We start from the raw sequence: 21,905 nt of genomic DNA, 5'->3' as shown, positions 1-21,905 counted from the left end.
TCACAAGACTTTTAGTTTTGATCATAGCGAGCAGTAAGTTTGAAAACGTGTGTGGACAGAACCTTTTAAAAAGACCCACCATGAATGAAGTTAAACCACTGAACCTTTAATTAACAGGAATGTGCTTTGCGATCTCCTGCTACCGGTTTGCTGTTTGCAGAGTGCCGCAGGGAGAGAAAAACAAAAGACTGCGTGAATTTGAGGGGTTGGGTCCCTGAGACTTGACAATACGTCTTTTTAAGCATTCATTTCAAATGGACCATTCAGAAACAGTTTTTTACAAAACAGGAAAATGTAAGAGGGAGTGCACTTCTACTTGGTGTATTTCTACATGCACCAGAGCATCATATATGTGAACAAGAATCCCCAAAATGTGGATTTGCAAAATATGGGCTGTTTAAGATAAGGCACTGATCCCTGTAGGTAAATTCTAATTCTGTGCAGCAGTAGTAAAATAACTGAAGTGAATTCCACCTTCACCAGCTGCAGCAGTACATCTCAGTGCTAAATGCTTAGTGCATTGCTATTTATAATATTACATGTATGATATATTATTATCACATAGATCATTCTGCACATTGAGTACACGTACTCCTGCTTTTGGGAGTCTACTTTAAGCTGGTACCAGCAGGACTTTTAGTGTGGTGCAGTGCTAGATCTAGAAAAATGTACATTGGGTGGACAAACACGTGGCATGACGATTTGGCATGTTGGCTGGTGCAGGAGCTGAATGGCTCGCTGAAAGTTGCTGTGCACGTCTGTCACAACTGGCTTTTTATTTTAACCTGGTAGATGCAGTGAGGCTATGAACCCCTTGTAAAGGGAAACCTGACAATCCAACATGACACAGACATACACTAAACACAGAAACCACTCTACATTTTGGAAGGTTCTTAGAAGCTGTTCACAATGACTGATGTTCTCTGTCCTGTTTGTTTCCGTGACTGAAACAGCTTATGAACAGAGTTGTGATTTTGCTGTACACGTTTAGGAAGTGAAGAGTTTGTCTGGGACTGGCTGGGGGTTGAGGGACAGCTGGTGGGCTGATGCTGCCCTGTATCCGCCCCTGCGGTGGAGACTTTATAGGTAAAAGGACTGAGTACATCTTTAGGTATAAAGTCACATAAAAGAAAAGTTGACTACAGATAGCTGGAATTTCAAGCTTTTCAATGGCCTACATAATACTGTCGCCCACTGGTCACTCGGCATGGGTTCGTGTGATAAAATAAAATAAAACTTAAATAATCTTCCGCAAATCATTTCCCCGACACGATTTAGCCTGTTGTGTTGTACATGTTTCCGACGGTATCCTGAAGGCAGCACGCCCCGGCCGCTCTCCACCCATCATCTCCTCTTCACTCCGCTCCGTGTGGATGTAGCAGCAGCAGCAGCAGCGTGTTCCTGACAAACTGACCCGAACAGACGGAGCAGCTGCTGCGGAGCTGAAGGTAAGAGACACGGACTAAACGACCAGTGCGGGGGTCTAGTTATTAGAGGGACGGGGGGCGAACTGAGCGGAGATACGGTTAGTCCCTGAACATGCACCATAACAAAGCGCCTGCACGCAGACACATACACACACACACACACACACACATACATACATACATACATACACACACACACACACACACACACACACACACACACACATACATACATACACACACACACACATACATACATACACACACACACACACACACACACATACATACATACATACACACACACACACATACACACACACACATACATACATACATACATACATACACACACGTCAACGTCGTCTGCACCGGACAAGCGGGCGAGTGACCGTCTGTCCGCTGTTCTCACTCCCTCATGTCTCCTCGCCTCTCTACACCTCTCCTCACCTCTCTACACCTCTCTACACCTCTCTACACCTCTCCTCACCTCTCTACACCTCTCCTCACCTCTCTACACCTCTCCTCACCTCTCTACACCTCTCCTCGCCTCTCTACACCTCTCCTCACCTCTCTACACCTCTCTACACCTCTCCTCACCTCTCTACACCTCTCTACACCTCTCCTCACCTCTCCTCACCTCTCTTCGTCTCTCTACATGTTTCAAACGCTTCCAAACTTTCGGGAATGTTTCCTCCATCCTCCGGAAATCCAACTCGGAATTTTAAGGCACATTCGCGCTGTTTGAGCGCGCGCTCGCCAGAAATGCTTTGCTGCCATTGAATCCGTGCGCGCGGCCACGCCTCTGTTTTGTTTATCCCGCCAGGTGCGTCTGCGCGCGCACACGCACACGTGTGCACACACTGTGGGAGGACACAGTTCGACGCTTTCAGGTGCTGTCGGAAATATTGGCCCTTTTAGCGTGTGCGTTCAGATAGACGTGTGATTACACATGTTCCAAGATGTACTGCCACTAAACCAACCATCATGGCGGCAGCGTCAATAGAGTATGTGTTGTCATCCTACACTCAGTAGTAACAGCTACAAGTCACGGTGTAAACTGTGGAGTACTGTGCAAACACTAACCCCGGCTTGTGCCTCTCATGAAACCTTTCAGTCCCAGTGCTACCATCAGGCCTACATGACAGTAGACCTTTTCATATTCTGAAGGTATTCCCTGAATCTATGTAGTCGAAATGGCAACAGGAAATGACAACTGTCTGTGAAGGAAGATTTTCTGTCATTATTATAGTAATTCTCTCTAATTTCATGTTGCTTCTCATCATCACTACATTATTATGTTTTTTTTAAGAAGATGCAAAAACTATTCAACCATTCCATTTAAATCCTGGACGTTTGACCTTTTATTCTGAAAATCCCTCCAGTATATGCAGACACAGCCCTCCACCATGCTTGTTCTATTTGAAGCCACAAGAGAGATGTCCACATTGTGGTGCATAACTGAACTGTGCCACAACTTTGGAATATCGTTAATGTACTGAAAATGATCTCAGATAGGAGTCATACAAATATATCGTGGATGTTACTGGACGGCATGGCGCAGCTCTACTGTACAATCAATGTTGGTTGTGTCATTAAACCTTTACAGGGATTTCAATGTGAACTGAAACACTGAATATTTAATGAGCCATGAGTGGAATGATAATATGTTCACATCATAAAGTTCACTAGTTCTTTGTGTGTTTTACTTCACTTGAGGTTAACAGTGTCTTTAACGTATATCAAATCAAAGTATGAAGGGTGACTATTATTATTAGTGCAGTTATGCTAAATTAAGACAGAGCTTTTCCTCAGAATAGACAGACAGCGCACAGAGCAGCTGAAATGCAAACAGGTGCAGTCTGAGGTCGTGTAGACCAACACGGTGTCGTGTAGACCGACACAGTGTTTACAGTCCTCAACTGTGCATATGCAAATTTAAATTCTGTGTCAGTTGCCAGTCAGCAGAGAAAAGGATTAGCTTGTTTTAACTATGATAATTTACCTGCAATTACCTCTGTAACATCTACAGTTTGCATTGTTCAGGAAATTTGCACATTTTTAGTCTTGTGTTTACACTGTTTAAGTTGCCTGTTGTGGTCCACCATGGTACTGACAGGTCTGTCTACTGCAGATGATCTATCAACTGAGTCAGAGTCGCCCCCACACTAATACTAATTATTGTAATTCACAACAACCTTTGACTGTATACAGTAATGTGTTCACTCTGGGTGGCAGTGTGCTCACTTGTCCAACCCTCAGATCTGTAACAGGGATACGCATATGCTCAGACATGTAGTCAGAGATGCAAACATTTTATTAAGTAACGTTTTAATGAGTATATCCAGCTCCATTTATACCTGCGGGTTAAATGTGGACACAGACTTCCCACAGGCTCCGTCATCAGCAAATCAGTTCCTCATGTGAAAATGTATGCATTAAGGGTGGGCTTGATTTCCCTTCTTCTGTGGCTTGTTTTCATGTGAGTAGTATAGCATTTCCTGTAACACCACTCCCTCCAGCAGCAGACCAGGCTCTAAACACACCCAGCACGCTCATACGCTCAAGCACTTTAAGCAGGAAGAATCCCAATGAGAGTGGGGGGATGGTTAGCGCTCAATGTTAATCAGGGTTACATACCTCTGAGTAGTGTGTGTGTGTGTGTGTGTGTAGCTAGATGTTCCAGTGGAAGGCAGTATGTCCATTTACCTACTATAAAATACTGTTACTAGTTCTGTATTATTGCAGACCAACTGCAGAAAAGCAAAATAACAAAACTAAAAAAAAGCCCGGTAAGTAAGAGCATATGGTATTTTTGTTGAATTCACATGTCACTTTGAATATGACTCATTACCATATGAATGGATATAGTGTTGTAGTTTCTGCTGTTCTTCTTGTTGCTGCAGTTGGTCAGGTCTAGGTTCAGCAAAGAATGAGGTCAGCTGACTACCTGAATATACTGAATGGCCAGGTTATTCCATCAATGGATTTTTTCTTCCCTGATGGATTACAAGATGACCGTGCCAAGATTCATTGCGCTCAAATTGATCCAGTTGTATCACAGTGTTTGTACAGAACATGTCCTCCAACATCATCTTTATTTCCTGCATTGCCATTTGCATTGAAGCTACAACTCAGACATGATCCTCTTAGTTTCAGAATGAACTTCAGTCCCCACTGTTTGTTGGACACTGAAAAAGAATCAATGGCAGGAAGGTCAACACAAAAGCATGAATCATGCTTTAGTCTTATTGTTGGAACTCTGCTAAAACTACAAAACACTCTCAACTGTAGATTGGTGTTACAGAGTGGAGGGTGTGTCCTCGGGGTTTATATTTGCCCTTTTAAAGTAAAGGACTTTCAGTAATGTTAATGAATTGACTTTTGTGTCTTGTCTGCAGATGATGTGGAGTATTGTCATCCTGCTGGCTGCAGCCACCAGTGTGGGTAAGTATCATCTAATTTCTCCAACAATAACCTCCCCTGAGGTGTCTATGGCAGCTGTGAACACCTCTGCTTTCCAGTAACTAGTCAACTAGTATTCTGTATGTGAACATGTGGCACATTTATGAGGCTAACATCAGCTGTAGAAAAGCTGTAGAAACCAGTTGGTTCTCTGTCAGAACACAGAAGAGCTGAACAGCATATTTGGAGCCCTGCTCACTTTTACCCTACGTGTAAGTGGCTGGTGTATTGTTTTCTGGATTGCGTTTGCAAAGTTACACAACAAACAGGTGCATTTACATTGTTTACACCAAGTCAGCCGTTACCTCTACTGCAGTTGAATGGAATTCTTTGTAGACGTCTGGTTTGTATATGAACTGTCAGCATGTTGCAGCAGAGAGAATTGAATTAAAAACCCTGACACATGTAGATCTACAGTATGTTGTATGTACATTTTTTCATTGTGAGGTCTCTCTAACCATGCTAACTATGCCATAACAGTCTCACATGGATTCGTTTGTCTTGAAGTTGCCATGTGCAGATAATGTAGAAAGTAAAAACTATAGATGTAAGCAATGGGAAAAAAACCTTTTCCAGGAAATTGTTATGTTACTGTTTAAGTGAATGGTGCCCTCAGTATTGTCATTTAATATATGTAGCATTTGACCACTGATGCCTTCTGATAAGAGAGCTCAGTTATCAGGAAAGAAAACCACAGAGGCTATTCCACACACAGTGTGCTACCCACACACAGCTGACAAGTGATGTTGGTCATGTTGTAGCATTATTAACGCCAACCATGATTTTGTTCTCGTCATAATCGTGAAATACAAATCTTCTGACTGAATGCTCATACACAAATATTCCAGATCTAATCTAATCCCAGTTTTTCAAAAATCATGTTAGCAAGTCAACATTGTCCTTCTCCTCCCGCCTTTCATCAGAGTCCTACATTGTCCATGACCAATATGAACGTCTTGCCCACGGTCGTCAGTTGAGGATCTTCCTGCCCAAGGGTGTGGAGAAGCTAGAATTCACCCCAGCTGATGATCCTAGCAAGACGTTTGTGTACTGGGAGAGAGCCAGACTGAGGTCAGAAACACTCGACAAAGCATGGTTATGTTGGACAGGATGATTGTCCCAGTGTTGCTGATGTATACCCAATTGGCTTGTCTTGTCCAATCTGTCCTCTACAGCATGAAAAAAGGTAGGGTATCAGGAACAGGCAGTGACCGACGCTGGTACATTGACCAGGTAAGAAAAAAAACTTCTTTGCCGCAACTTCAACAGTGGGAGTTTAGTTTCACCTGGCAAGTTCCAGATGTTCACTGTGTAGTCTCTGAATTCACTGACTCTGTTTTTGCCAGGTGACTTACGAAGACCAAGGAACATATGTCCAGAGAGATTTCTGGAATAAAGAGATGTCCACAGTCAGAGTGGGCGTCACACGTGAGTTAACTGAAGGTTTGATTAGCCATAGTTGTTAGTAAAGAACACAGTTTGACAGCATATTTGACATATGCATATTGCTGAATGTCAGCCAGGAGTCACAGGGACAATGGTGATGTTGCAGAAACATTAAGTCACTCAGTTATTTCAACATTAGTTCATAAACTGCTGGTCATACAATTGCAGGGATGGTTCCAAAATCGCGAAACACATTTCATTTATGTTAAGTGTGGCCTCTTTCTGCTTGCTCCAGTTTTTGTCAACTTATAATTAATATAAGCATGCAAATACTGCAAATACTATACTAATCATCAAATATAAGTGTAATCCTGAGACCTGTAGCTCTGCAGAAACACTTCCCAGACCACTTTACTATCTTCTCCTTGGCTTAGATGTTTTGCTTGCTTTGTACCTCGCTTCTAAGTTGCTTTGGATAAAAGCGTCTGTAAATAACTAAATGTTACTGTAAATGTAAATGATGCTGCTCAACAACTTGTAAAATGATGAATTCTGTATTTATCCTTTATTCTGAAATTATATATTGGACATATGCTGTACTTGACACAGCAGAGTAATAGTATTAATTAGTTATATATCAGCATACTGTGACACATTAGTTGTTTCTAAACATAAGTCAGTTTCGTTTTAGTTAGGTTTTTAGAACAAGTTGTCCTTACAATGAGGCTTGAGCTTCATCAGAATATTTAAGGACATTTTAATTAAATGAAAATATCCAGGTGACACTTAAATTAGATTATGAAAGTGTGTTTTCTACTTTGCTTTCCTTGAAATATTTCACCAGAATCCTACATGGATCCAGTTTGCAGGCTTAGACCCACACAAACTGAGACAAAGCTCAACATGAATTCAACCCATTACTACAACACCTGTACCATAATGAAATACAGACTCAGAGCTGCTGCTAAACAGTGAAGGACAAAGCTCAGATAGTGTCGAGTTCACTTTTCTTTCCTTGTCATAATCAACTTAGAGTATATCAGCATTCTGTTGACACAGGTAAACTCCTGTATGGTGGCTAGCCACTCTGCCATAAAGCCCATCTCTTTGGAGGGTAACAGTGATGGTTGTCCTTCTGGAACTTTGTGCCATCGCCACACATAATGTCTGGAGTTCTGTCAGAGTCACCTTTGGGTTCTTGTTCATTTGTCTTAAGGCCCTTCTCCCCCGATTGCTCAGTTTGTCTGGTTTGTCAGCTTAAGGAGGAGTCCTGATTGTGTCAAACTTCTTCCATTTGAGAATTATGGAGGCCACTGTGCTCTTGGGAACCTTCATTGCAGCAGAAATAGCCATCGCCAGATTTGTTTCTCACAAAAAAAAACCTGTATATGAGCTCTGCAGGCCATTTCTGGTTTCTGATACAGTATGCATTGTCAGCAGATAGGCCTTCTATACAGAGGTGTATGCCTTTCCAAATCATGTCTACTCAATTTCATCTATTTGCACACAGACACTCCCCTCCAACGTTATTGGATAACAGTGAGGCCAATTCCTTTTTGCTGCAGATATGAATAAAAACATTTGGGTTTGACATCAAAAGATGACAATGAGACAAAAAAAAAACATTTTAGCTTTTATTTCTAGGTGAAATCAGAATCCGATACACAACTTAGAAGATTGTTTGAACCCACGCATTTTTCATGTGAGCAGAAGTATTGGAACATGTGACTGACAGGTGTGTTTTGTTCTCCATGTCTGCGAATAGTACTGAATGTCTACGCTCAGTTTCAGTTTCGTGTTTTTGCTTAATCAGATTGCATTCATAATTAAGAGTTATAACCAACATGAAAACTGCTGTGGGTAAAAACAAGCAATTATGAAGCTGAGAGAAGATGGAAAATAATTTAATCATTTAAAGTGATTCCACGATGATGATTCCAAACATACAAGCTCATCTGTGAAACACAGTGGGGTTCATGTCATGCATGCATATGGATTGCATGGATTTTGGTGGTGTCAGTTGTATTGCAAGCAAAAAATTTGCAACTAAATATTAAGACTTTTTTACTTTAATCTATTTCATCTATATCTACATATTGATATATCTCACATGAGAAATGAGTGGGTTCAAACTAAAGGTGCTGTCTTCAAAGTTGTGTATTGGATCCAGATGTAAACACCTGGAAATGAAAGCTGAAATGTTTAACTTTTGTCACATATTTATCTTTTGATGTTACACCCAAATGTTTTCAGTCTACAGCAAAAATAAAGGAGCTAGACTCACTGTTCCCAATATTTTTTGTGGGGAGTGTACCAGCCACCTGATACTAATCGGCTGCATCTTCTCCCCTTTTTTCTCTCCATTGCAGCCAGACACAACTATGTAAAGTGTGTTGCTGGAGAGAGTCTCTACATCTCACTGGAGGGCATAGACCTGGTTGATGCTATTTTGTCCTTCTCTGGGAGCTCTGGCAATGTTACACTGGTGAGATGGATGGATGAACAGATGAATGAATACATGATGTTGGGGTAAAATGAGTGTAGAGATGGTACAGTTTAGAATTGTTAGAATGTTTAGTATGAATTGTTGAAAATGGTTAAAAGTGTCCCAATACCCTGTACTAGAATATCACGAATGTTAAAGGGGTGGCTGTGGCTCAATAGGTAGAGCAGTTGTCTGCCAATCATAGCATTGGTGGTCAGATTCCCAGCTGCCACATCACATGCCTAAGTGTCCTTGGGCAAGATACTGAACCCCTAGTTGCCTCTGGTGAGTCAGGTCAGCTGCACTCGGTGTGTGAGTGTGTGTGTGTGCTTGTGTGTGCTTGTGTGTGCGAATGGGTGAATGAGATGCAGTGTAAAGTGCTTTGAGTACCAGCTAGGTAGAAAAGCATTAAGTGCAGACCATTTACCATTTAGCATGTCGGTATTTATATGAAGGTTTTTCTGCACACCACTGAGAATTCATAACTACTCTATATCAATGAAGCCAAGCTGCTCTGGTCCTAAGGCAGCAAATACATTTCTTATGCTTCCTATACTCAAATGCTTTGTATGGTAGACGCAAAACACTTTTAAAGCCATTTTCATAGTGGACTCATAAACACGGATGTTAGCCACAGCAGAAGAAGCCTGTAGTTTTGTAGACATTATTCTGGGGTTTCTTGTGTTGACACTGTCTGGTATTTTTGCGATCTCTGTTAGTCGACCAGTCCTGGGGAGGTTAACAGTGAACATTATGAGCATCAACAACTCATGAGGATCTTAAGAAAGCTCCCTTGTTTGAGCCGTTTCTCTCTTCTACAAACCTGCACTGTAAAGATCAGACTTTGATAGTAAAGAACTATTTTCTATCTATATTTTTTCCCTTTTGATTTCTAATGAAGCCCAGGACCAAACTAAAATGGAACTGCATGGCTGAATGAGAATCAACTTCATTGGCTAAGTTTACTAACCTAAAGAATTTGCTTGTGGTTGTTGGTTGTTGTTGTTGAGCTCTAAGGTGAAATAAAAATGCTGTGCTTGTGTGCATTGAAAGTTATGAGCAACTTTAGCTGACCATAAGGAATAATATTGGAGACATGAATCACTTTTCAGGTACATTTAACTTTTCCATACCTGACGCGTGTCGTGGCTGGATAGTGTAGTGGTTACCAGGGTTTGAAGTGGTAGGAGTCTCCTAGGAAAGAGCTTACACATACCCTGCCTTAGCCTTGTACCTTACTTGTAAAGGATTTTGAATTTCCCAGGTACGTGATGGATCTCGGACGTCCCAGGACCTTCCAGAATACTGGGACCGTGTCAAGACTAGCTCCAATAACATCGAGATCAGAAACGTGAACTACAGTGATGTGGGTCATTACACGCTTATAGACCGGAGGGACCGAGTGGTGTCTGTAACCAGGATGGATTTGACAGGTGGGTTGTCATAAAGATATCTTTATTTGCTCTTTCAGTCCTCCTGGTCCTGGTCCTTTGTTTGGCTGCACGTCTGCAGTCAGAACAGAAAACATGCAAAATCCTGATGTTTTCTGCTCAGCTGTAAATAAGTTTTCACCATCTATTCCGGAGAATGTGATTTCCTCCAGTAATGCGCACATATATGCCTCTTAGGTTCAGCTCTAATTAATGATGGGAAAGTTTTGGACCAACTGACACGTCTCATGACTGACTGACAGCTGAGATGTGCATTGAACTAACAGTCTTATTGGCTACTCTTGACCTGATCTTCACTGTAATGTTTGTTGTAGTAATGGGGACACTTCGAACCTTATTTATGAGATGTTTCACCACTAAAGTGAGATATATAACCTGTGTTCAATCATTATTGTTGGAGGGTGTGGTCTAATTCCAAATGAATGTGCACTCAGAATTATTTGCTGAAATCTGTAGATCCTATTATGTAGTGTACAGAGAAAGAGTTCAAGGAAGTTAGCGTAGTGGCACACAGCTGAAGGGCATTTACACAATCTTTCTAAGCTGATAAAACACAATGACAAATCAGTAACGACCTTTCAGATCTTTATTGAAGACACTGATTAAATTTAGACAGATGTTAGTAGTAGGTCATGTCCTGCTGCATAATTTCTTTTCAGCTTCAGCTGATGGACAGCCCTCACACATTATCCTGTAGGATACCTTGATACATTTAGGAATTAATTTTCCCCTCCACAATGACAAGCTGTCCACATCCACAAATAGCAATGAGTATTGTCTTTCTCACCTGATCAGTCCCCCTCACATCCTCTGTCATTTTCACCAAAGACCATCATGAGCACACGAGTGGAAGCCCGCTCATGGCTCTGCTCTTACTGCTGGGCATCCCGGCTTGGATTTGCTGCTGTTGTCGGAAGAAGATTTTCCGGCCAAAACCCACCACTGCTACAGTGCTACAGGTACTAACAGTAGGCACTCGTTTTTTTTTACGAACTTGTCACACAAATAATGCAAAGTATATTTCTAACAGGGAATCTTCCATATGTTATGCTGAACCAGTGTAGGTATTAGTCCCAGAAACAACTAAATATGTCTTTAAATTGTCACTTTCTCTCCAGACTATGACAGATGCAGTCCAGCCTTCACCTGGTGGTCCTGCTGGACCTTGTCCTCCTTACAATGTGAGGATATATTAATCATTTTCTGTCATCATGAATGTTGTTACTGTAGTAACTGACTGTATCCCTGAATATCTTACTAAAACAACAAATGCTTTTCTGTGTTTGCAGGTGTATTACCATGGCCCTGACTCTACCACGGTACATTAAGTCATTACATAAAGCATATTTTACACACATCAACTTACTGAGTAAAGATCTATTTACATAATCAGTGTGTAACTTATCCCTGTAGTGACTGCATCTTGCTTGTGTAATGTCAACTGATGTCAAGTGTTTGCTCATAAAAATGTGTTCTCCTGTGTAGGGTCCTACAGTTCATCCTCCCCCTACCAACAGTGACCCAGGACAGTGGATTGGCCCCCCACCTCCTGCAGTACGTGTCACACTATAAGCCTGCTTTATCAAACATGAATAGAGTGTATTAACTCAACCGTACATCCCTGTACAACACACAGCACACTCAGTGCTATTAGTTGTTTAATTTAAGGCCAGCAGCGACTGTTTCCTGTCTCCCTCTGCAGGGTTTTGATCCAGCCAACCCAGCCTACCCTCCTGTTTGTCCAGCTATGATCCCACCCGCCCAGCCTCCACAGTGGAATGGCCAGTACCCTCCTGGAATGGTAACTTCAATAGTATCGTCTTACACTCGTAAAGCTACACTCTACATACATAAATTCGCTTTTGGTAAGAATAAACTGCAAAATGTTTTAATGCAGAGAGGTGTTAGAGGTGTCAAAGGCTTCTGTAACCCGGACCTAGCATACGATGGAGCTCAAAGCTGTCAATTCTAACATGAACTTCTCTCAAACAAGGCTCCATGAGCTGTTACAACATGTCAGTATGGCTGACTGACTGGCATTAGCATTAGCTGAGAATGTGAACACCAGGATACAGGTGAAGATCTGGATGGAGGAGACACATGTCCTTTGTTTTCCGTCAGGAGACCGGGAGCTACTGTAGCAAACACTCATGCTCATTTTGTTCTGCACATACACACTCAGATCTAAGAAATGTGGCAGTTTGACAGAGCCAGCCTGCTGGCTGTTGCTGCATGAGACTTGTCTGTGGATGAAATGACTTCACATATTTTTTTGCTCTTGTGTCCTCATCACTGGTGTGTGTGTGTGTGTGTGTGTGTGTTTCTCTACAGGGCTATGCTCCAGCTCCTGTTATGTATAGCTCTCCCCCACCAGCAGCAGGCATTGAACCTTTTAAACAAGATGTCAAGATGGAGAATGTGGCTTCCTCACCTGCTGACCCCCTCCTTACTGCCGCACCACAGGTACACACGTACACACACACACACACACACACACACAGTTGTATGGGACTATTTGTGTGTCTGCCCTGTGACCCCCAAAAGAAGCCTAAGTGTTTTACTTGTAAATAGTTTGAACTACAAACAAACAGATAACATGAATCCACACGTCTTCTTTAGTCTTTTTTAAAGTGCTATTAAAATTAAAGTGATGAGATGACAACCCTTTGCTACCATAAGAAAAACACAGCACAAATCCAACTGCATCGGCTTCATGTTGGGTTTGGACAAAAACTACAAAATGCTTGTCAGGTCCAGGTCAGGTTTGGACTTAAGAAAGTCTTAACTCTAGTTACACGCCACTGTTTAACAGCAACATACTCATACTGCAGAGCTACTAAAGCTAATCATTGTGAACTATGGTCTGGATTGTTACCATTACTCAGTATTACACTCAAAGCTGAAGTGTAATGCTGTGCGTCTGTGTTATTCTGTGTACGGTGACATTTAAAAGACATGCAGTGATTCCACTGAGTGTGACTTTTAAATCCACCCCATAGGTTGAAGCTGCTTCCTGTCCTGTAGCTCCCGTGCCCCCCTCCTCCACCAACGCTCTCAGCACCTCCGATGCTACATACCAGTTCCAGATCAACGGAGAAAAGTCCAACAGCTTCCTGTAAGGACGCCGACTCCTGCATCCTCCTCTATCACAGAAATGTAAAATGGAGACAAAGAGCAGCGTCTCCAATCAGCATCATCTGAATGAAAATGTGGTTTGAGGCTAAATGAGTGATATGTGGTCTAAAATCTACTGAGAGTTTAAAGATGTTTTTTTTTCCTTTGGTTCCTTGTTTCTATTTCTACTCGATTTGTTTCATGTAAAGTCGTAGAGGGAATCATGGAATTTTGCCAAAGGGTCCTGGAGAAGCAGGCAGAATCACTCAGAAGCAACAGCTAACAGATGTCTTACAGAGCAAAAGGGTGTCACTGAAACATTATGCAACCGTTATCACTTTTAAAATGCTGCCAGACGTAGCACTCAACTGCCTTTCAGGGTGGCCTCATGCCTCCTTACTATTACAGCAAATAAACATATCACACATGACCCAGCCAGTAGACTTATCTATTCTCTGCTACAGTCTGCTCTGGTCTTGCAGTAACTTAGTCTTTTTTCCAGAGTATGCAGACCAGACGTTGTAGACCTTCCTATAGTTCTTGTATAGTTGTATTCTGCATTTGGTTTCTAGACAGCCAGGTGTTTGGGGTCACGTCTTTAACTGGGGCTCTTAGTAAAAAAAAAAAAAGCAGCACGTGCTAGTAAAGGAAGCTTTGATTGTAGCTGAGGTGATATTAACATGCAATAATTCATACGGTCTGTTCCTAACTAAGCTATTACCACACTCTGAACACAGTGAGTGCCTTTTCATGTCTCAGTGTGAAGGCGACTGTGGCCACTTATCTCCTCTGTCTTTGTTTCTCTGGGTAAATATTTTTACATTAGCAATAATTACTGTAGTGATGTGGCTTTTATTACCTTTGTGTTGTAGAGCTGATGTATATCACCTGTAGCAATGTAGAGATCAATTGTGGTTCACAGAATGCTGAAAATATAATCTAGATTATATTTTTTCCGTTAGTGTACATGTAACCAATATTATTCAGTAAGTGTAGTTACAGTAGCCCTGGAGTGAGAGACAACATCAGACCAGCTCCATCATTGTGGCTTTGTGGTTTCTCCAGTTTGACACCCACCAGTGGATTGTACTCCAGTGAACACTGGCAGCCTACCTCTCATTTTATACCTCTTCGTACTGTACATGTATGTGCAACTTTAAGTCAGAGAAACGCATGAATAAAGTGACATTCTGATGTTTAAAGATGATTTCATATTATTCTTCCGTAGCAGTACGGTACAATTCAGAGCAGATCAGTTGTTTAAGACTGTTGTCCGATGTCAGCTTGTCTACACACTGAGCCAGATTTTTAACCCGGACTGGTGCCAAATATTTGCGGATCGGTTGCCGCTTGATGATGAATGTTTTAATTATTGTCAAAAATTCAGTCCTTTTTGAAAGGATAGACATTTTGGCCATCGTTAAGCAGATTGAGCAGTTCCCCAGACTGATCTTCTTTGTGACAAACTGCTGTGAGCTTGTTTTAAAATTACTTCTACCATCTTCCATCAAGGGCTTCATATCCTACCTCTTAATTTCTATCTATAGGTGTACAGTTAAATTACCCTAATAATTACCTAGTAGTCTGAATTAATATGCAATAAATGAAGTAACTAGTATCAATACACACAGTAAAGCTGGAAATGTACAAATAAATTAAATCATAATTCAATGAATTATTTTCCCCCAGTATTTGGGTAAAATAGTTGTAAAGTGCACCATTGTCCAGACTTTTGACTTTAAAGAGTGAAAATAATCAATTTTGAGTTCTTATATTCTGTCAAATAACTTAAACCACATGACTAACAGGCCTATTCTGTACCTTACATAGGAAAGTGTTTTTATGTTTTACTAATTAGTAGTAAAAACTAATATTACTTTTTTTTTTTTACCTTTTGTTTACACTTAAAATAACAACAAAAACAAGAACTTTGTTCTTTTAACTGTAACATCACAGTACAGAGACCACCCTACTAAACTTTGAGCATCATGTCACAGAGCTGGTTCAGGCATGTTTTTATCACCTCAGAAAAATCTCCAAAATCATTTCATGACACTGAAGTGATCTTACATGCATTTATTTCCTCACGCCTCGACTTCTGTTTACTGTCTCAGCCATAAATCTTTTAATTGTTCAGAACTCAACTGCAAGATTCAACTAGAAAAAGGAAATATGAACACATCACTCCTGTCTTACCTTCCGTACTCTGGCTGCCAGTATGTTTTAGGATAGATTTTAAGATTTTCTTAACAACTTTTAAAGCCTTAGTTTGCACGTAGCCTAAGATCCTCTGGTAGAAATCTTCTCTATGTCCCTGATGTTAGAATGACAACTAGAGGTGACAGAGTTAGTGAGTTAGAGCCTCCAAACTCTGGAACAACTTACCTGAGGAAATAAGATCAGCTGACTCACTAACATCTAACAAAATCTCTCCGGCGAGCCTTTTCTGATCTTCTTTAAACTAAAGAAGACTAGACTTCCCATTAACATAGATGAATGTCTTTCCGTTGGAACTGGTCTTATTAAGGACTGATGTTGTAGTTGTTGTTAGTTTTGTTTGTATTATTGTTTCCTGCACCCCAACCGTCCGAGGCAGATGGCCGTTTAACTTGAGCCTGGTTCTGTTGGGGAGTTTTTCCTTTGCACTGTTTGCCTAGTGCTTGCTTGTTGTTGTTTGGAAAAGTGCTCTATGAATAAATATATTATTATTATTATTATTATTATTATTATTATTATGTATAACCCTGCCTCCAGTCATTATGCTAAGCTAGGCTAACCACATCCAGATTCCAGGTCTGTACTCAACAAATACACAGGAAAGAGGTACCATTCTACTCATTAGAAGATAATAATATTTATTTTCCAGAATGTAAAAATATTTCTTAAGTGTAAAAAAATAGTAAGAGGATTGAAAGGAAATGTTTTTATCCTCTGCTGCTTCACACTGAAGCACATTCAGATTCAATTCCATTTTAAAAAAGCACAACCTGTTGACTAACAGAATGCTGCTTCCTGGAATCACTGAGTTATTGTGACAAATCATGAGTAATGAAGCCTTTCTGAACACATAGCAAACATCTTCAAGTTCCAAATGTTCCCAGAGGACACAGTGCTCCATCATACGTAGATGACTGTCAGGTATTACAGACTCTTTCACTCCTCTGTCTTCTTCCACTTCTCCATCTCTCTCAGTTTTCTCTCCAGGACTTTCACCTGCTTCTCCAGGCACGCTGTTTTTTCCGTCGCATTAGATCCCCATGAAGACCCAACACCGAGAAGGACACACACGCATACGAGGACAGCCAATCGAATGGCCATTGTCTCCGTGCCCACGCTTTGGTCGCTCAGGATGACTCCAAAACAGGTTAATGCCAAGCCCACTTTCAGCACCCACCAAGTCCACCTCAGTGTGTAAGCAACAAATCGGAAAGCAAGGGAGATCAGCCAATAGGCAATGAGAGCCACAAGGACCCACTGAACAACAAAGATCAGCCCCTCTGGAGTCACTTTGTTGATGGGAGAGACAACTGTGCAAAACAAGAGACAAGGACAGCACGTGGACATATTATAACATACTGTAGGAGTATCTCCATACAATTCACTGTCCTCTGCCTTTATTGAAGATTAAAAAGTAAGGTACTTATTTCGACATATTGTTGACACTATAATAAGTGGAGGCTGCTGTAAAATGAGGCAACAGTGTAGAAAAAGCCAGGAGAAATTCAAACTAAGACTAAACATTCAAACACAGCAGAGTACTTCATGTTTACCGTAGAATATGTTCACTAATGTCGACAAGTGAACAATAATCACTTTTATCTTAAAGAGATAACTTGGCTCTGATATATTTTTTATTAAATTGATTATAAACTATTGACTAATGTTATTAAGGACCTTTAATTACCATATAAACCGTTACTACGAGCAAGAGACATATGTTAACAGTTAATTAATGTTTATCATTGTATTTTAACTGTTAACTAATGATTATTATTAGACAATTAAATGACATGTAACATTACTGGTAACTGTTACTTAGCTGTTGCTTGTTACTACATTAACATAATTTAACGTACCTTTACTGTAAAGTGTTACCTACTAAACTCACAGATCTCACATTCATATCTTCACCCTGTACTATATTAAAATTGCTAATTTTAAAATCGAATGGAATTTATTGTAATTCTCTAAATTATTTGAGCTTGGTTTGATAACAATTAATACTAATTATAGAAAAAAAATGACAAAAAACAACCCAAGCTGTATGAAACTAGAACCAATCTTAAACAATGGAGAATGGACTGTTTGGTAGATAGAAGCAGCGCTCAGCATCAGTCAGCACTAGAAATGTAATGAGACTACACCCTGCACTGCGTCTCTTTGATGGACAGCAGAAAATGTTACCTTGGATTCCCACAGCCTGCATGAAGTGTGAGACATACTGTAGGAGCACATCTAGAGCAGTGGCCACACCTTCTGCAGCCACACCCAGAACCTGAGAGAAAGCCTGCAGGAGAGGGGCAGGAAGTCCTGGTTAGATAATGAAGGGTTATGTTGGTATGTGGCATCAGGCAATGTAACAGCTTTATTTTTTATCAACCATAGAACATCAAGTACACAGGGATTGAAGTAACCAATTACATTTACTCATGTTACTGTAACATAGTTTGTGTACTTTGTTGTACTTTCTTCCTTGTTGCTTGGCAACATAAAGCTCCCGTGTTTCCTCTCATCATCATGTGTTTCTAGTAGCTACTAGACTGATGCAGTAAGTAGCTTCTCATTTCTTAAACAACCATGTCTGAAGACACATCCTGTGGTCGTTAAAAAGATGTTAATCTGTTTCAGAAGGGTCAAATTATTGGCATGAATCAAACAAAGAAAACATCTAAGGAGAACTGTCCAACGCATTATTAAAAACTAGAAGGACAATGAAAAGCCATCATCAAAGAAATTTGAATAATCGTAATCGCGATTACTTAGACGATGGTAAAAAACAACAGTAAAACTAATGGCTTTGTGACATGAGACCTAATAGAGAGGTGTGACATGAGACCTAAGAGACTGGTGAAGTCTTTGACATCACTTTGTAACCTTTTCCAAATTCCAGGATGGCCTAGTGGTTCACATCTTCAGGTGTAGCCTCTGTACTTTGGTCATTAAGTCTTCTGTGAAAAGTATTGTGACATCTTTTTACACCTCTCTCAATGGTTCTGTCATCTACTGCTGTTGTCATCCTTAGTCTACCTGTTCAACATCTGTTACTTAGTATGTTTGAGCAACTGCTCTGATTGATTTTCCATCTTCTCATGTCCCATAGACAGCTCTCTGGGGTTCATGTGGGTTATACAACTTAACTATAAATGCAGCGTGGACCTTTTTCAGGCAGCTACAGGAAGATCTAAAAGTAGTGTAAAGTGTGTCCTTTTTGGCTGATCAAAGATGGATGTGCTGCTGCGTTTTGGACCATCTGGAGGTTTTTGATATGATGCTGGTAAAGCCATCATTAATACATTGTAGTAGTCAAGCCGAGATAAGTGTTTTATTGTATATTTCGAAAAGTTGGGTCTGATCTTTCTGTTGAAAAGGGTAAAACTGCATGCTTGAGACAGAGGAGATGTGGTCGGTAAAGCTCAGTTGATCCTCAATGACCACTGGCAGTCTTAGTGGGGACAATCACTGTGGAACCTACGTTGATGATGACGTTGTATTTTATTGAAGCTGGGAAGACAAGAACTTCTGTCTTTGAGAGGTTGAACTAAAGATGCCTCTCTCTCATCCAGGCAGCGATGTCCATGCAGACCAGACACTTCAGGTTCAGGAGGCAGATACCTTTTCTACATTTAAGACTAGGCTTAAAACTTTCCTTTTTTATAAAGCTTACAGTTAGAGATGAATCTAAACCATCACTCAGTTCTGCTGCTATAGGTTAGTCTGCTGGGGGAACTCTACTGATACAGAGCTCCTCTCCTCTCTCCATTCAAATGCAACCATTGCATGTCATTAAGTTTGTGTCCTGGTTCTGCTGGAGGGTTCTTCCAGTCTCTCTCTCTCTCTCTCTATGTATACATAAAGAGAGAGAGAGAGAGAGATAAATAATTCTGTATACAGTTATATTATAAGGTCTTAAACCTTACACTCTAAAGTGCCTTTAAAGTGTCTGTTGGAATATATTAATAATACTTTCTACATCTTGTTTGTTTTTATCTACAGTACTTTTGGAGGGAAGTGTTTGCGATAAGCCGGATAAATGCAGATAAACCGTGTGGAGCCCCCTATTGGTCACAGACAGCAACAACGTAACACAGTCACCCTACAACACAACTTTCCTCTATTAAACAAACACCGAGCACTTTTACCGACAGCACCGTCTGCTTCTCGGCCAGCCTGCCCAGGTAGGTCCTCCCCTCCCCGGCCAAATCAAACAGGGCGGTCCACAGGTCCTGGATCATCCCGGAACGACTCTCAAACGGTGTTTCCCCCGAAACCGACAACAGGAGGGCGCCAAGCACACAGAGTCCGCCCAAAAAACTTTGTCTTCTTGGGGAAAACACAGTGACAGCGTGAAGCGCCTCCATTACCTGAGTAAAACACACCTATGAAGAACGATAAGTGAAAAGTTCCATATGTTTGGTCCCCAGCACGAAAGGCAACACACGAGAGCGTGACACACAACCGGATATGGAAAAAGTGAGAGGGACGACAGACTCGAGTGCCCCCTGCTGGGCGGTCTCTGACATGACTCCCATTTCCCATGTTGTCGCTTGCTTCTGTCAAACGGTGAAAGTTGGAAGTGTAACAACCAAACCCATCAGCGTTCATACTTAAAGTAGGATTTTAGCTGCTCAGCTATTTGGAGCCTCCTTTGTCACATTTTTTGCTTTATAATGTGCCAATAGTTTTCATTAATTCTGATTAACATCTACATCAATGTACAAACATTAGTGCTCTGTAGTAATGAGGGAGGCTGCGCTGCTGATGTGAACAGTCTTAGAAAGCTCATCCAGCAGAGGGCAACAACAGCCAGTCAATGAAGAAACAATATAACTGACTCCTGTAATTAAAATAGAAAATACTTAATAGGAAGCTGTAGAATAGATGAGTTGGTATATTGACTTTGTTATCAGCATTTACACCAAACATTGGTTTGGCTGTGAATCCTATTACAAGTCATTTGCGTAGAAGACTGTCCAACTCGAGGTTTGTCTACTCTTTGTTTGTGGGATTTGGTTCACTTATCAAATACTCTGGTAAGTGGATGATAAAAACATACGTTTGGAATTTGGTCATTTATCTGCACAAACAGACCAGGTGGATTATCTCGCTTGTATTTCTCACTTTGTTCCAGTACTCTATAATAGACAATGATTCTGTTGGCTTGTAGCATGTTGTGAGTCCATGTGGGCCAGGCATAGTCACCCATGACCCAATGATGACTTTACTGACAAATCAATACATTAGTATTCAGCTGTTTATATATTGGCCCCACTTAGAAACGAGTGCAGATGAATGATCAGTATGATCCCACTGGTAGTCTGTAATTTAAAAGGGATTGTGTAGTGACACACTGTCACTAAGACTGCAGTAACAGAGAGTTGCCGCTTGCTGTGAAGTAAATAACTTCCAACCTCAACTACCCAACCACAAATCCACAGCCATAAATTCTACAGTTCAGCCAGAGTTCATATGAGGTCAGTAGTCAGAGTAAATAAAACAAGTGGAGAACTTCTAAAGTTCCAGTCCATTTAGTCCAAACGTTCCCCTGGACTGTCTGACTGCTAAGATGTGGCAATGTTTGCATTTTCCTCATTGACTTATCAAACAAAGGAGAAAACCTAAAAAAAGTAACAGCAGCAGAACTCTGTGCTCACTTAGGGAAGAAAATCAGCTCAAGAAGAACGTGAAACTTGAAAAATCGTACCTCACAGAAAAAGCAATAGGAGCCAAGGTACACCCAACATTAGACAGCCTCAGACATCTGCCAGTGGGAGTACGTATTAGCCCTATGTGTGACAAGCAGAGTGTGTAAACACAGCCGAACAGTCTGATCCTGTATCTGTGCAGCTCTGACATCAGTCCTTATTAACGGCCCTGGTCATTACAGTTCTGTATATGATACAGTTGAAGATACAACTCAGCGTGTTAGGTTGTGTTGGCTTCGTCTTTTCCAGTAGACCCATGACAAGTAACAGAACTGCCAGTATTGAGGCATTTTGATGCAGACACCCCAAAGTTCTCAGAAAAAAAGATAAAGAAAGAAAGTTCTGTGACCAGACAGGAAGAGGCGGTCACAACCAGTAACCTTTAACACAGAGAGAGACAGACAGCAAACAGAACAGTGGAACTAATGATGAGATGTTTGTCAGTGGGGTTTATTCTTTGGGAGCATGAGTATCTGAGCAAAACACGCTGAGCTGGTGGTGGAAGAAATACTTAAGTTAGAAAGTAAGAAAAACACATTTACAAGTGAAAATCATATTAGTACTACTTAAAAGTATTACCTGTACCAGAGAGTAGTTACAAATGTTTGTATAGGTGCTTGTCCGAACCGTGCTTTGCCTTTATGGACTACATTTT

The 21,905-nt window shown here is 41.0% G+C and overlaps 2 protein-coding genes across 4 annotated transcripts; one reads left to right on the top strand and one right to left on the bottom strand.

The window, feature by feature from the left end:
* The first annotated feature begins 1,368 nt into the window (after nucleotides 1–1,368).
* On the top strand, nucleotides 1,369–14,509 carry wu:fc21g02. 2 transcript variants are annotated; one of them, XM_026358816.1, is made up of 14 exons: nucleotides 1,369–1,448; nucleotides 4,829–4,874; nucleotides 5,816–5,963; nucleotides 6,068–6,125; nucleotides 6,239–6,320; nucleotides 8,648–8,763; nucleotides 10,028–10,196; nucleotides 11,043–11,173; nucleotides 11,333–11,395; nucleotides 11,504–11,533; nucleotides 11,700–11,768; nucleotides 11,917–12,015; nucleotides 12,546–12,677; nucleotides 13,214–14,509. In XM_026358816.1, exons 2-14 carry the CDS (start codon nucleotides 4,829–4,831, stop codon nucleotides 13,331–13,333), a joined length of 1,263 nt encoding a protein of 420 aa, XP_026214601.1. In that variant the 5' UTR covers nucleotides 1,369–1,448; the 3' UTR covers nucleotides 13,334–14,509. The 2 variants fall into 2 exon arrangements, with proteins under 2 accessions (XP_026214601.1, XP_026214600.1); XM_026358815.1 differs by lacking the exon at nucleotides 1,369–1,448 and adding an exon at nucleotides 4,057–4,219 and having other exon boundaries at nucleotides 13,214–13,344.
* A 1,665-nt stretch (nucleotides 14,510–16,174) lies between these two features.
* tmem109 (transmembrane protein 109) lies at nucleotides 16,175–21,581 on the bottom strand. 2 transcript variants are annotated; one of them, XM_026359517.2, is made up of 3 exons: nucleotides 19,685–21,581; nucleotides 17,733–17,841; nucleotides 16,175–16,855 (listed from the first exon to the last, which is right to left on the bottom strand). In XM_026359517.2, the coding sequence occupies exons 1-3, from the start codon at nucleotides 19,904–19,906 to the stop codon at nucleotides 16,482–16,484; spliced, it is 705 nt and encodes a 234-aa protein (XP_026215302.1). In that variant the 5' UTR covers nucleotides 19,907–21,581; the 3' UTR covers nucleotides 16,175–16,481. The 2 variants fall into 2 exon arrangements, with proteins under 2 accessions (XP_026215302.1, XP_026215303.1); XM_026359518.2 differs by having other exon boundaries at nucleotides 16,176–16,855; nucleotides 17,733–17,835; nucleotides 19,688–21,581.
* Nucleotides 21,582–21,905: the final 324 nt, after the last annotated feature.

Source organism: Anabas testudineus, chromosome 1 (assembly GCF_900324465.2).
Source record: "Anabas testudineus chromosome 1, fAnaTes1.2, whole genome shotgun sequence".
Classification (NCBI taxonomy): domain Eukaryota; kingdom Metazoa; phylum Chordata; class Actinopteri; order Anabantiformes; family Anabantidae; genus Anabas; species Anabas testudineus.
This window is presented reverse-complemented; position numbering and strand designations above follow the sequence as displayed.